The sequence below is a fragment of the Porites lutea genome, chromosome 1, assembly GCF_958299795.1.
Source record: "Porites lutea chromosome 1, jaPorLute2.1, whole genome shotgun sequence".
Classification (NCBI taxonomy): Eukaryota; Metazoa; Cnidaria; class Anthozoa; order Scleractinia; family Poritidae; genus Porites; species Porites lutea.
Window position 1 is genome coordinate 34,007,083 of NC_133201.1, and position 15,607 is coordinate 34,022,689.

Below are 15,607 nucleotides of genomic sequence, written 5' to 3' on the forward strand. Positions count from 1 at the left end.
ATAAGTTGTCAAATTCTAAGTCCCAGTCTCCTTTCGGCTACACGCTGGCTTCACTCCAAAGGCGCCCTCTCTAGTTTCGTCTCGTTTATTTTTAAGATCATGTCCGCCTCTGAGAATTCCACAATGAAAGCAGTTCTTTATAAGCCTGGAGGTGTGGAAAACTTATATACGGGTACAGTGGCGAAGCCTTCAGCAGAGAAAACTCAAGTATTAATCCGCGTTCGCTACTCAGCAATTAACCGAGCTGACACATTGCAGCGTCAAGGTCTCTACCCCCCTTTGCCAGGGGAATCTGAAATCTTAGGATTGGAAGTCTCTGGTTTGATAGAGGAGGTGGGCGATGAATGTGTTGGAAAATGGAAGTAAGTTCTTATGTAAAGCAGCTGGGAGATTAAACAAAACCAATCACCGGAATGATCAGAAAGCTTGTTGCTATATTTAGGCTACTCTTCAAAATACCCGCGGGAAATAAACTTGGGCGTCACAAAACTGGAACAAATTTAAGCGGCTAACGACAATTTTTGACCTATTAAGATAATACTATTTCACTAGTTCACTTGATTTCTCGCAATGGAAGACGTTGTCAAAAATAATACCATCCTAGTCAGACTGTCCAAATGAGAGGTAGATTGGACGTACTAGTGTTACCCATTGTAATCCCGGGAATGTAATGTTTGCATAATTGTCATTAGATAATTGGGTTGGAATCTAGGAGTCATATCATAAATAGCTGGCATGTGAGCGTCTGGGTAAGTGTATTCCGTGTGGAACTACACTCCAACTGCCGACAATAAACAGTCGATCACAGGTCTACATTCACCTTGAAAATCATATGTCCACCCCCTGACAAATCAAGTCTGGTGAGAGCCTAGATCTCCTGGGATCCACCTCAATCGACTCTCGATATGGCTACGCATATCGAGTTCCTTTTTTTAGTATCTAATTGCACTGAAATGACTACAGTGTAGTTGTATCAGTATGATCCAGTGTGGAGAAGCATTGATGCATAAATGTGCGGTGATGCGGTGAAAGCACCGTAACAATAGAGAAAACGGGTGACTTTTGTCTAACTCTGGCTGAAATGTGATGAAGCAGATTATTATAGTTGAAGGGTTCAACCAGTAATCATTTTCACAAATAAAGGGAAGTAAAAGAGAAAGAAAATAAGTTGCAGATTTCAACACTGAATAGGGTCTTTTGCGCTACCGAGTAACTGTTGCAGTTTGAAAAACTGGGCATTAGTAAAATTTCGAGATCGGAGCACAGATCTTATTCCAGAATAAGGATTAAATATAAAGATGATGAAGAAGTTATATAAAGGAGATGTCTTAACTACATGTTTAGTCGCTTTTTTCGCTGAATTTCTAGCAGAATCAGTTGCAGACATGTTGCGTTCCAAAACTTACCGCCGGTATGAGTCCGCCATTGTCTTTGTTTAAAATTCTTCCACTGAGAAAAAAATGCTGCACTATTATTTCACATCGTGACTGCAAACAGTCTTTTATTTTTCTTCTTTTTTAATTCGCAAAATTTTACTTTTCCCTCACCGTGCGTGGCTCTGAGGTAAGAAGGCCACCCGCATTATTTCACTAAGAAATTTCACGTCTGTCTAGGATCACCCACCCTAATAATTAATTGTGCACGCAAGGGCCAGGCCGTGTTCTTTTTCAGTTCATTATTACTTCTTTCATTGTGTTGATTTCATTTTCACACTCCAGTGATAAATATAATTATGAGCAAAACCCTTATTCCTTTTATTTTTATTTTCGCCATTGTCTAATTTACCTGAGAAGCAAGACAAGGCCATGCCTTAATTGGCTTCTTGGCTCGCTGATAACAAAACGAGCTGTAGCAGCTGTAAAGCAAACATAACCACACCGGTGATGGCTACGAGCGTATGGCAAAAAAATCACTAGGCTCATAATTCCTGGTGTGCCTTAACCTGCGATCGGGCGTCCTTTTGTCGGGGATAGCGCGAAAGTCGGCGGACGGGTAAAGGGGAAAAAGAACGCCCCTTTTTGCCTCGCCTAAGGACCGCCTGATCGTAGGTTGGGTCTGCAAGTATTTGCTAAAAACGGAAAAAACCGGGCCTGGATGTGCGTGAACGGAGAAGTAATATTTAAGGGTTTCTCAGTTATCATTTCCGAGCCACCTCAAGCGAGAAGTTTACTCTAAAACGGCCTCACACTTCAGTTCTCGTATATCTCTCTGTAATCGCTTCTATCGTCTAAACGCGACGCGACTTTACGACGGAGACGGCACCGACAACGTCAAAAAGCGATAGGTTTGTTGAGCAAAAACAACAATTTTGAACGTGCATCACTCTTTTTTCTATATTTCTGGCTGTCACTGCACGACTACGACGTGAAAATGCCTAATTTTACGTTTCATGGAGTACACGTAAACAAGCGACGAAGAATTTGCGTTTCACCTTCCAAACTTAAAGGAGGTCCCAAAGAAATCAACTTCAGGGAAATTCCCAACATTTGACATTTTCAGCGAACTGGAATAAAGGCGACAAATTGAGAAAAAACGCGAATTCACCATTTTTAAAGTGATGTTCTCGCTGCGGTCGCCGTCGTCGATGCAAAAACTCCCTATTAGCGAGCTTAAAAACGACGGCGATGGCTACACGAAAACGTCATCACTTAAAAAGTGAAATCACGCTGCTTCAAACTTTATCGCGCTTATTCCATCTCGTTCAGTTCGTCAAATGCCGGCTTCAAAATTTCTTGAGTTGAACTCTAAAAGACTGTATCGAAGTTCAGGAAAAGAAAAAGAAAGTCATTGTCTTGTGTTCATGTCCTCCACAAAACGTGGAATTGGGCAGTTTCACGTTGCAGTCCTGCGGAGACGGCAAACAGAATTATGTACAAACTAGAAAGAACGTATCTCTCCCTCGGTGTGGCGCTTAAGTTAAACCGGCTGCTGGGCGCGGTTGGAAACTTGCTCCCTTCTGGCCTCATAGCTCAGTTGGCAGGGAATTTATAATCCGGAGGTCGTTTGCCTCGCCTGCTCTCTAATTCCCTTTCAGGGTAGGGCTAAGGTTTAGTAGGGCCTATATATGGTCATACGGGCTTCACTTTATCGTCAGCTTTCTTTTAACTTGAGAGGTTTAATTCTAACGTAAGGGTCTAAGGGAAAGTTAAGTCAATGGCAGGTGATACGGAATGACCAACCATGCCTTTCTCGGTTATCTATAGACCTAGCCTCCCACGCAGGCGTTTTTAGGGGAGCTCGTAGGAAGAAATACGAGCTCCCCTAAAAACGCCTGCGTGGGAGGCTACTATAGACCCGACTACAGGTGTTGTGTCGGAGTTGTAATCTTCCCTTAACCCTTTAAACCCTAAGAGTGATCAGCACCTAATTTCTCCTTGCAACATCAATGCTTTGTAACTGAGAATTACGGACATGATTGCAGAAGATAAATATGCTTGATATTTTATCAATTTTTCCCCACTACTTCTGTAGGAAATGAATAGGAGCAACAAATGAGAATTCAAGTTTTGATCTCTTAGGGTTTAAAAGGTTAAGTTTCCCTCCAAATCCGCCCTAACCAGGACAAACCAAGTGAAGAGAGCCAAATTTGTTCCGGTCTCATCCTAAGCATTGCTGCTGGTCTTTCTTCGCATTCAACCAGCAACCATTTCGCGAAATTTTACAGACTTTTGCTCACCATTCAAATGCCAGAAAAATCTTTCGCAACTTTACGGGGGAGCTATATCTTTCCTCTTATCTGATATATCACTCTCAAACCTTCAAAAATTTTGACGTCCTCTTTGTGTTGTTGGATTATCGCTCCTTTTGTTCTTCGCGGAAAGTTGAAAAAACGAGGGATGCTCTACTGCCCGCTTAAATAGCATGACCTCGCGACTAGTTATCTAGTCTATTAACTCAGCCCTTCCAGTTTCCTTAGCTTCACAAAATAACTTTAGGCACTGTTACGTTCTTTTTTGTAGGAAAGGTGACCAAGTTATGGCCTTGTTAGGAGGTAAGGAATGTTAACAGTCTGAAATACACAATCATTATATTGATTATAGGTTTCTGGGAAACTGCTCACCTACCCCTCCCCTGAGCCAACATTAACACTAACTTCTCACTAAGGGCAAAATGTTAGCTTTGGGAAGGGGTAGTTGGGCGGTTTCCCAACAAATCAAAAACAAAGAACCAAATAAACTATTGCTTCCTTCAAACACCTGGCTCATGGTGTTGCTACGTTTACTCTTCCTATGATAATCATGCAATTATTTATTGGACATCTAAATTTGTTATGTAAAGTCCATTTCATTCTTCTAGCAACAGATTTACAGAATCAGCAGTAACCTGTTCTAAACAAAACACGGACGAGATCAAATCAACCTCTTTACCCTCGAAATGATAAAAACTTTGATCCGATCACATCCGATCCAGTTATTAGTTATTAATAAGGAGGGCGCAGGATATAGACGGCAGTGAAAACATCATTTACAACTTCAACTTCAACTTTATTTCATAAGACTATTGGTTACAATAGACTGGCCCGCAAAATAGCAATTGCTAATCTAGGCGGACCAGTTAAAAGAAAAATAAACTGAAAGGAAAAGAAAGGAAAAGGAAAAGGAAGGAAAAAACTACAATTTTAAGTTACAATAAATAATATTCTATCACAGTTTTATTTTAATTACATTAAATCTGAACTAGCAAACAAACAAATACATTAAGTGCATTTGCATTCTTTAAAAATTTACGGCCGTTACTGTAACTGACTCAATTAGTGAGATGAAGGCAAGTTTTCTTAGAGTTGAATTTAGAGAGCACGTCAAAGGGTAAAAAGAGAGAGGAGAAAAATGTCGTCGAACGTTTAAGTCCTCTAAAAAATGTCACATTTATGGAAGTTCGACGTTTTAGTCGTGCAGTCACAACGATGAAATGTACAAAAAAGCGTGATGCACGTGTAGCGTTGTTTTGGCGACCCCGTTACCGTCACCGTCGTTGTAGCCTGCGCCACAGACGAAACTAAGCCTCTGGTTAAGTCCGTGTGCGAATCAGCGCGGAAATCCTTGTTCTGGGCCCCAGCTGTTTACCAGGATTTGAGTACGCGCCATGATTGGTCTGTTAAAAAAGCCATTGTTGATTTGCCAATTAGGACGAAAGAAAATTCGAAACGCGCTTCCGGTAATTAGTTGAGTCCGTCGGGGGTCCAGAACAAGGAAATCGGTGCTGCCTCTAGTCTCCTTCGCAGCCGTTATTAGGGTCGTCACGCAACGCTCCTCCCGACTAGTTAGTGGGGAGGAGCGTTGCGTGACGACCCTAATAACGGCTGCGAAGGAGACTATGCTGCCCTCCCACTAACCAAGGTTAAATTATGTCTCCAACACAGGCTACCGTCGTTGTTGCTTTTAAGGAACTCCCTACGTATTGTGAACGGCCTATCTAAACTACCTTTTAAATTTTTTTTTTGTTATTGCTTTTAAAGGTGGAGGTTATGCAGAGTATGTGGCTGTTGATGAAGCACTTGCAATGCCTGTCCCAGACTCTTACAAACTCTCGGATGCCGCGGCCATCCCTGAAGTTTGGTTAACAGCATATCAACTATTGCATTTTCTTGGCAAAGTTAAAAGCGGCGAAGTAGTATTAATCCATGCCGGGGGCAGTGGCGTTGGTACTGCTCTGGTACAGCTGTCAAGGTTAGCTGGAGCAAGGCCTTTTGTTACTGCAGGATCAGAGCAAAAGATTAAAATGGCTGAGTCACTAGGAGCTGAAGGAGGCTTTAACTACAAAACAGGAAATTTCTCAAGTTGGGTGGAAAATGTTACAAATGGTACTTGATGTTGTAAACTTATAATGGTAATAGGACTGAGTGGAGTCCAATTCGGTCCGTAATCATACGAGTGATTAACAAAATCGCACGACCGCATACAGGAGTCCGATTTCTTTAATCATGAGTATGAGCTAGTATGATTTCAGACTGAATTAGATGACACGAAGTTCTGTTACCAATTAATCATAAGTGATAACTATAACAAAATTTGTTATATTTTAGGCTTTTTTTCTAATTAAAACACAAGAAATTCTGAGAGTTTTTCTTTTTGCTGGCAGTCAAAAAGGCCATTTAAGCATGCGTGTGCGATGGCACGTACTGTCCCATGATTACATCGTCCTATTAGTGCTAAAATGAGGACAGTTGACAGCCAATCAGATTTGAGAATTTTGTTATCAGTTATGATTAAGGATGAACAAAAGTAAAATCGTGGTGTTGTGATCTCCTCAGATACCGTGGGTGCCAGAGATTTTTTTCTCACTTGCCATGGAATACTTCGGTGTCGCTCACAGGCCGACAAGTGACTTGATCGAAACAAGAAACGGCACATGAAAAGCCTCTGGCATCTAGTGTATTCCTGAGATTGCAACTCTGAGAAACTGAGCCTGTATGCAGATGTCCCCTACCCTGCTTAACGGACACCTCAGTATTATGCACAGTTAGCTTTGTCTCTGAAGAAAGACAGCCCTCACATTTCCTCTAAATTCAACCCGTTCAGTACAGAAACCCTGTTAATAAGGACACTTTCTATGGCCCCCACAGTGTCCGTACTAACAAGGTGTGACCGTATCATATATTATTTTTCTGTCTCAAGAGCCTGTTCCTGCTCCTATTTTCCCTCACCCTGCAGAAAGAATATATTTCAACCTATCTACATTTTCTGTTTGTACAGTCACATAGCATAGAATTAATCCATTAACAATTCACTATACTTACCATTAATATTATTTTGTATTCTCCCAGATCAAGGAGCAAATGTGATCCTTGATTGTGTGGGGAGCTCATTCTGGGAACAGAATATAAAGAGTATTGCTGTTGATGGTCGTTGGATCCTGTATGGATTGCTGGGCGGTAATAATGTCTCAGGTAACCTCCTTGGACCTGTCCTCAAGAAGAGAGTTTCACTTATAGGAACAACACTCAAGAGTAGACCACTTGCTGTAAGTTATTATTCTCTGAAGTATTAGGATCAGAATAAAATGGAGCTAGAGAGAAAATCATAAAAAGAATAATCTTTTTAGTAAGATTCATGTGGTAACATATTTGTTAGCCAGGCACATGCACTGAAACTTAAAACCTAACAGACTCATGCATACCTCAATCCACCCACTAACCCCCTTCCCGCCCACTTCCAGAAAAAAACGTTTATTGCATCAAATTGTGCCATGTAGGAGGGTTTCACACGTTCACTATGTTAGAGCGGTTTTCACTTGACTGTCGTAAAACCAAAACCAAAGTAAATACACTAGCCAACCAAAGGGCGTAGTAAAACCAAAACCAAAACCAAAACCAATCCCTTTTGACAGTCAAGTGAAAACTGCTCTAATAATTTTTTCTTTGTCTCTGCGTGTAAAAACCCAAGGGATGAGGGGGTTTATGATGCAACCATGGAAACGAGAACATCCCTAAAAACTGAATTTGCGTTCTTTCAGTCATACTTTGTCAAAGTAGGTGAACCCTCCTGAAGTTTAATTCCAAGCGACTCTATCCAAGTTCAAACTTGTACAAACTGTAAGTGGTGGAAGTGAGCGTGTACCACTTTTCATTACCTATGGTGCCTCACTGTACTTTTTGATCATTTTGCAGTACAAAAAAAAGCTGGTAGAGGAGTTTTCAGACAGAATTGTTCCACAGTTTGCAAATGGAACACTCAAGACTATTGTGGATTCAGTTTTCACCATCGATGAAATCCAGCTAGCTCACAAAAGAATGGAGTCTAATGAAAATATTGGGAAAATAGTTTTACAAATTATGTAAGACTGTCAAATATGACCTCCAGCCAAGAAGAGTCAACTATAATTTCTCCATTTTTTTTCAATCATTATTTTTTTATTTATATATTTATGATTTCTTGTATTGTATATATATCTCAAGAAAGGAATTTTGTGAAGTACCCAAAAAGAATAGCAAATAGTGAGAGAGACTTTGCTAGTAGCACCGTAATCGTATTTCTGGCCACTTAGAAACAACGACAGTGGTGACAACAAATTGAAGCAACATAGGTTTAAAAAGCAAGACAACAACTCTGTACCTGCATAACATATACTTTTCAGTTGCTTTCCTGAATGGTTAGTTTCTCTGCCGTCACTTTCCATCACATTATCTGCAGAATAAACCAAAGAGAAGCATTTTGAAATTAAACATAATAAAAAGCTTTAAAGGTCAAAAAAGGTATTACTTCTTGTCACATTCAACTGCAGTTCTCTTGTCCTTTGATATTCAGTGCTTTAAATTTCTTCATAAAAAAAGACTAGAATAAGTTGAGAAATTTCATTTGAGTTTTAAAGTTTGCTTATAACTACATAAAATATACAGGATGCAAATGCTTCTCTTTTTTGTGTGCAGTTTGCTCACACTTGCAAAGTGGCCACTATGGCTAAACCAAGGACCTGCTGTCCTGACCAAGGGCCGTAAATGTAGCAACCATTGTTTTTTTTTTATGATGCACGATTATTAATTTGATAAAGCTCAGAAGCTGTTGGCTTGTCACAAGCAAGTAGAATGTTATGGCACTACAGAAGAAATTTCAGTTGACCACTGTTCTTTTACCATTTACTTTTATTTATTTTTCCTTTTCTTCAGACAAAGGGAAACAAACCTTGTATGAACATTAGACTTGATGATCATCACTTGAAAGTGCTAAAAAAGACAAGGATCTGCTAGAGTGATTCGGTGTGCTACCCCCTCCCCCCCTCCCCCTTATAATAACTATTGTAATTTCTGATACCTAAAACTGAGAAGAGTGCCCTCTTTGCACGATAAACCATTCTTCTGTGATCCTTTCATGCCACTATAATATTTCTTATGGTCTTCTCAATTGAGAAACCTACCTGTCGTTTAATGCCTGACAAGACACACATCAAGATCCCACTCCCATACAATAAACTCTGCATATGTATGTTTTAGAATGCCATGAGTACTCTTTTTACTAAAATCCAAATCTGGACTTTTTAATCCGAACAAGGATATTTTGTTTCTTTACTAAAATCCAAAAACGGATTATTGATCCAAATAATCCACAACGGATCATATCCAAAACCGAATACTTTCAATACATGATCCGAAGCGTTTCTTTACTGTGGATCCGAAAAGAATGAACATGGCCAGTGGTAACTCGAAACAATTATTTTAATACATACATCAGCTTTTTGACAAGACTGCTTATCTTTACGGCCATTTTTTAACCATAGTCAGGGATGGGTGGGCTAATAGCCCCGTAAGAAAGCTAGCTCGCCTCATACTCATAGTGATCAAGCTCCGTAAAGAGTTGGCCCTGTAAAATGTTCGGAATGAACACCAAGATCCATCAACTGTTTCAATTTTGACTACCTTCATGTAGCTAACCTTTATAGTCTTGTGAACAAACATCGATTTCAATCAACCACCTGAAGCGTTCCATTTATACTTGGCCACACTTTGCGCGAGCAGTGTGAAAGAGCAGGTTTATTAATGGCCATGGTGGTGAAGTCCAGTTTCGGTTGACTCCAAGCACTGTCCAAGAATCGAACTTTCAAGGATAAAGACCGCCATCCGCCATCTTAAAATTGCGCCCGCGATCGATTGCAATGTTTTCGTGAGAACGAAAACCTTTAAGTATCGTTGTCAATGTGTACCATGCTTAGTTCCAGTCTTCTCTCGGTGGAAAGATGATAAGACATATTACAAAAGAAGTTGCACGTCTGTGGTTGATATCGTTTATTCTTGAAATCTTGCTTGTATCTGGAAATTCCACAATGAGAGCAGTTCTTTACAAGCCTGGTGGTGTAGAGAATCTTTATATTGGTACAGTAACAAAGCCAAAAGTAGACAAAACTAAGGTGTTAATCCGCGCTCACTACACGGCGATCAATCGAGCTGACACATTACAGCGCCGGGGGCTGTATCCTCCTCCTGCGGGGGAATCAGACATCCTAGGGTTGGAAGTTGCTGGTGTGATAGAGGAGATTGGCGAGGAATGTGCTGGAAAGTGGATGTAAGTATTTAACACAGTCAATACTTGCGTCGATATCTACGGAGGCTAGGGAGCATTTGGATTCTCCCCCCTTCCTTCACCCCCTCCTCCCCGGGGGACTTCCATTTTCCAGGGGACTTCCATATCCCCCCCGCAAATATGACTGGAATCCGAACCCTCAAATTTTTGTCGGTGCCCTAGGAAAGATTTTTCTGAATTAAGGGACAAAAAATTTTGTTAGCCTCTTTGAAAAAAAAAAATCGGCACCCCCTATTCAAAAACCCATCATCCTTATAGGGGGGCGGGGGGACGGGGGGCAGATAAATAGATGCAACGTCCCCAGGTCTCGCTGAGGAGGCACAGAAAAGGGAGTCAAGAAAGGAACTGTCTTAAGATTATTGAACATATTGGGCAAATACCGAGAAGGTTATGTCCCAAATTATCCCATAATTTGCCCATTGTTTGTTTTGTTATAAGTTGTTTTAACCTGGGCGCCATGAAAAGCTATGTTCACATTTTTGTTTTGGTTTTGTTTGTTGAATAAATTATTTCTGCTCTTTTTCTTCTTTTTCCTTCTCTCTCTGTCACACAATGTTGTGTGACAGACAGAGAGGTACCAGAACTGGACTAGTTCTTGATGTGACAGGGATAGAAAACAGAATGACACTGATGAAGAATAACTGTGGGAAGGCAAGGGACTACTCAGCCTGTACTGAGTCCATGAGGACGTCTGGGTTATCCTGATGGGTCTGACTGCATCAACAAAATTAAACCTGGCTTTATTTCCTTAACTCACTGCTAGTATCTACTTGACCGGTCCAAGTTAAGGATTTATCAGATACACTACTATAAAAATTTTTAAAATGATTTTTTTTTTCATTCAGTACAAAAGATTGTTATGATCACGGTTTTCTTTTCTTTTCTTCTTCTTTTTTTTTCATAGGAAAGGTGACCATGTTATGGCCTTGTTAGGTGGTGAGTACAAAAATTTTGTTGTTTCTACCCACTTGAAGGATATCTGTGTTTGAAGTAAGAGTCACCAAATCTCCCAGATACAATGGACTTTCAGGCTTTTCTATGCCTTAGTTTGGAATTAAGCCCATTTAATTTCTTCAAAAATTTTACTTTTTTAATTGACAGCAGAATTTCTGCGGCAAATTGCATAAATTTCTTCACTTATGGAGATTATTTTTGTCATTACAATAATTATAAAAGTGAATTTTGATGGTTTGTTCTTTGCCTTATAAAATGTCCTAAGCCAATAATGTACCGGTATCATAATTTGGGCACTGGGTCAAGTGGTGTTTTATATCGGAGGATTGGGCGGAGTGGGGGGGGGGAGGGTGGATAGCCTGAATTTCAGACAATTACTGACGGAGTAAAAACGACTCGAAGTAATTGTCTGAAATTCAAGATTCAGGTTAGGGGGGTGGAGTGAAGAACAAACAATAGAGTTCATGTCCGCAGGCATAAAATAAAATATATGACTATGTTTTGGGCCCGACTCAGCCTCATTTTGAGCCACTAGGCTCTTGCTGTTATATTGTATTGTTAGTTAATCACTAGTCTTAATTTTTATAAATTGTAATTATCACACGGCATGTCTGAAAACCAGCTTGCTGAGCCATTTACCATGTTTAAATAAAGTTGATTGATTGTTTGATTGATTGAGGCGAACGTTAAAATGACCCGTAAGTCAGGCCCTAAAAACAGTGGTACTCATGTAAGACATTCATTTAAGTTTACAATGTACAATGTTAGTCAGAGCTGTAGTTTAAATAGCTAGAGGCAAGACAAGGCTAAATATTATAGCCTAGTCTACATGCTGTAAATTTTGATTCTTTATTGAATAAAATACATTCAGTCTTCAGTTGAACTAGATTGATTTTTCTGAAAAGAAAGAAAACTGAAAATATTATTTCAGAGATTTTGGATTTTAAAATTTTCTGGGGTAGGGCTTGTCCCCAGACCCTTCTAAGGGCCTTGCACCTTCAACAATCACTCCAGTTATGCCAAAAGTCTGGCTACAACTTTTATAGTAGTGCTGTAAATTGAAGGAACATGTTTTTTACTATCTTCTAAATTTCCTATAAATTGTTTTTAAAGGCGGAGGTTATGCTGAGTATGTGGCTGTTGATGAAGCACTTGTAATGCCTGTCCCAGACTCTTACAAACTCTCGGATGCTGCAGCCATCCCTGAAGTTTGGTTAACAGCATATCAACTATTGCATTTTCTTGGCAAAGTTAAAAGTGGTGAAGTAGTATTAATCCATGCCGGGGGCAGTGGCGTTGGTACTGCTCTGGTACAACTGTCAAAGTTAGCTGGAGCAAGGCCTTTTGTTACTGCAGGATCAGAGGAAAAGATTAAAATGGCTGAGTCACTAGGAGCTGAAGGAGGCTTCAACTACAAAACAGGAAATTTCTCCAGTTGGGTGGAAAATGTTACAAATGGTACTTGATGTTCTGGCTAAAAATGATTCCTAAACTTGCTAAGAATTATGTGCTGTGTACACATCACCTATATTTCCTAATGTTTTACAGTTGAACCCTACTTTACAGGCACCTGCTTAATATGGACACCTTGTTACTATGGGCAGTTTTCCTTGTACCTAGCCCTTATATTTTCTCTAAATTCAGCCCACTTAACACGGATGCCTTGTTAATATAAGGACACTTTCTAATTCTATGGTCCCCTCAGTGTCTGTATTAACAGCGTTTGACTGTAGATTAAAATTTACAAGCCTGCTTTATACAGGTCTAGAAGTTTTTGTTAAAATGAGTTGAAACCTTAATTTGTTGTTTGCTTGAGTGAAATTGTAAGCCTGTTCTTTCCCCAAATGCTCAAAAGGATCTGTTGCTAATGGATACAGAGAGGTGTAGAGAAGTGACAAGCACACAAACATTAAAAAAACTTGCTTTGAAACTCTATCTTGATCTGATCGTTGATGATCAAACTAAAGGTTCCTTACAAAGTCTTAGGGGACTAAAAATACATCTTCTAACATCTCACCCCCATGGCATTATAATCAACCCCAAAAATAAGAATATAAAAATAAGAAAAAAATAAAGAAAAAAAAAGAAAACCAAGAAAAAAAATGGCTTAACCGGAGTTTGCATGCTTAAATTAAGATCTATTATTATTTTATTTTCTTCCAGGTCAAGGAGCAAATGTGATTCTTGATTGTGTGGGAAGCTCATTTTGGGAACAGAATATAAAGAGTCTTGCTGTTGATGGTCGTTGGATCTTGTATGGTCTTTTGGGTGGCAGCAATGTGTCAGGTGACCTCCTCAGGGACATCCTAAGGAAAAGAGCTTCACTTATAGGAACGACACTGAGGAGTAGATCCCTTGGTGTAAGTTATTATTCTTTTGTTTCAGGATCTCTATATAGTCAATACCAAATGTTGATAGAAATTTAGTCATTTTAAAGTTGAACCTCTTTAGGATAGCCACCCATCCTTGGAGACCCAGGGGCAGTTAGTCGGGTCGATAAAATGTTCGTGGTGAAAGTTTACTGTAAGATCAAGACGAGCTACCCATCCTTGGAGACCCAGGGGCAGTTAGTCGGGTCGATAAAATGTTCGTGGTGAAAGTTTACTGTAAGATCGAGACGCTCGTCTCGATCTTACAGTAAACTTTCACCACGAACATTTTATCGACCCGACTAACTGCCCCTGGGTCTCCGAGGATGATAGCCACCTTGCAGGGGCACCCAATGAGAATATAGTTCAAAAGCACTTAAACATAGCATTGTAAAACGTGTTTTAGTATTTAAACGGTAGATCTATAAAGGCATATTTTTATCCCCTAAAAATTTTCCATCTGTTCGGATTTCCTAGCTGAAAGTCTAGTGTTCCAAAAATTGTAGGGATCAAGACTTACCTTTTCGGAAATTTCAGCCAGAGAAAAGGCTCCCAAAATTTCTAGGTGACCTTTTTTAGGGTAAAAATCCCTTAAAAATGGGCAATTATACCATTTTTTAGATGTTCGAAAATTCTAGGAGAGGCAGGCAAGCAAGAAATTTACAAAAAAATGTTCCGAAAATTCTAGACCTCAAATCGTCTTCCGAACAGATATTTTCCGAAAATTGACGTTGGAAGCCCCTGACCTTGGGGACAGAAGAAAGTGGCCATTGTGAAGAAGTGGCCATAGTAGAGAGGTTTTAAACAAGAGTCAATATGTATGGAAAAAACCCTCCTTCATGGACACCAGCTTAATATGGACACCTTGTCATTATGGAGAGCTTTCTTTGTCTCTTAGGAAAGAAAGCCCTTACATTTTCTCTAAATTCAACCTGCTTTCTACAGACACCCCATTAATATGGACACTTTCTGTGGCCTCCTCAGTGTCCTTATTAACAGGGTTTACAGTACAGAATCCCTACAGTCAGTGTAGGTCAAGCGTACCCCACAAGATTACATTAATGAATTGATTATTTAAAAAATGAATCCGGTAGTTGTTCCCATAACTTGTGTCAAATTCAAATCGGCATTCCTGCATGCATAATGAGCAGTGAGTATTTTACAAGAACTTCTCTGTATCTGTTCAGATTGAACATCTTTGAATGTTAAATTGCTTCGAAGACATTTTCGTCAAATTCTGGGAAACTGAGCTGGTAGATATTTAATTAACTACCTCGCGTGTAAATTCACGGCTCATATCATTGCACGTGCAAGAATGCAGAGATGAATCTGAAATCTACAACTACCAACGGATTCAACTTCTGAATAATAAATTCATTAATGGAATCTTGGGGAGTACACTTGACTGTAAGTCAATCGTTTTCTTGTGCAAATTATTCCTATTGTATTTTAAAACTCAGTGGGATTGACAAAATTAATATAAAAACCAATACAAAATGAATTCTGGTAGTTGTAGTCAAATAAGGGCTACGAAGTAGCCTGTCCAAACCAGTTGTGCCGTTATGGTATTTTGCTATGTCAAAACAAAACAAAAATGGTAATGGCTGGTTCACTAATCATTGGGTATTAATTTCCTGCTACAGTTACTGTAGCATCAATGAAAAAGTGGAAGAGGGCAACAGGGTGGGAATGTGGGGGAGGCGGGAAGTGGAAGGAAAAGGGGGAAAATATACAAAACTCCTGATTATTTTGCGATAGAAAAAGGGCTAAAGGGGGAACACCTTGAATGAAGGGGTGGGAGGCAGAAATGCTAGGCATGGGAGGTGGGTGGTTTGGACCCCCCTAAACACCCCCTCCCCCCTTCCTCTATCTGAAAACAGCATTGTGGTATTAGTGCAGCAAGAAGACTCCCTGCAGGTACTTTTATGATGCCTTACACAAAAAAACGGCTCATCATTATTTTCCCCCATTCTTTTGCAGTACAAAAGAGAACTGGTACAAGAGTTTTCAGAAAGAATTGTTCCACAGTTTGAAAATGGAAGACTAAAGACTATTGTGGATTCAGTTTTCACCATGGATCAAATCCAGCTAGCTCACAAAAGAATGGAGTCGAATGAAAATATCGGGAAAATTATTATACAAATTAGGCCAGATGATACAAATACTGAAGAAACCAAATCTGAACTCTAACCTTTATTTTGTTTGCTTATATTTATTTATTGCTTTTGTCTCATTACAAAATTCACCCTATTTTAAAATAAGCAGTGCTTTTTT

The 15,607-nt window shown here is 39.7% G+C and overlaps 2 protein-coding genes across 2 annotated transcripts; both read left to right on the forward strand.

Annotated features, from left to right (window-relative positions):
• Nucleotides 1-73: 73 nt before the first annotated feature.
• LOC140928325 (quinone oxidoreductase PIG3-like) lies at nt 74-7,777 on the forward strand. The gene is made up of 5 exons (XM_073378066.1): nt 74-362; nt 3,960-3,991; nt 5,456-5,800; nt 6,764-6,960; nt 7,607-7,777. Exons 1-5 carry the CDS (start codon nt 100-102, stop codon nt 7,775-7,777), a joined length of 1,008 nt encoding a protein of 335 aa, XP_073234167.1. The 5' UTR covers nt 74-99.
• Nucleotides 7,778-9,725: 1,948 nt separating this feature from the next.
• On the forward strand, nt 9,726-15,524 carry LOC140948823 (quinone oxidoreductase PIG3-like). Its single transcript, XM_073398100.1, has 5 exons — nt 9,726-9,992; nt 10,915-10,946; nt 12,078-12,422; nt 13,128-13,324; nt 15,314-15,524. Exons 1-5 carry the CDS (start codon nt 9,754-9,756, stop codon nt 15,521-15,523), a joined length of 1,023 nt encoding a protein of 340 aa, XP_073254201.1. The 5' UTR covers nt 9,726-9,753; the 3' UTR covers nt 15,524.
• Nucleotides 15,525-15,607: the final 83 nt, after the last annotated feature.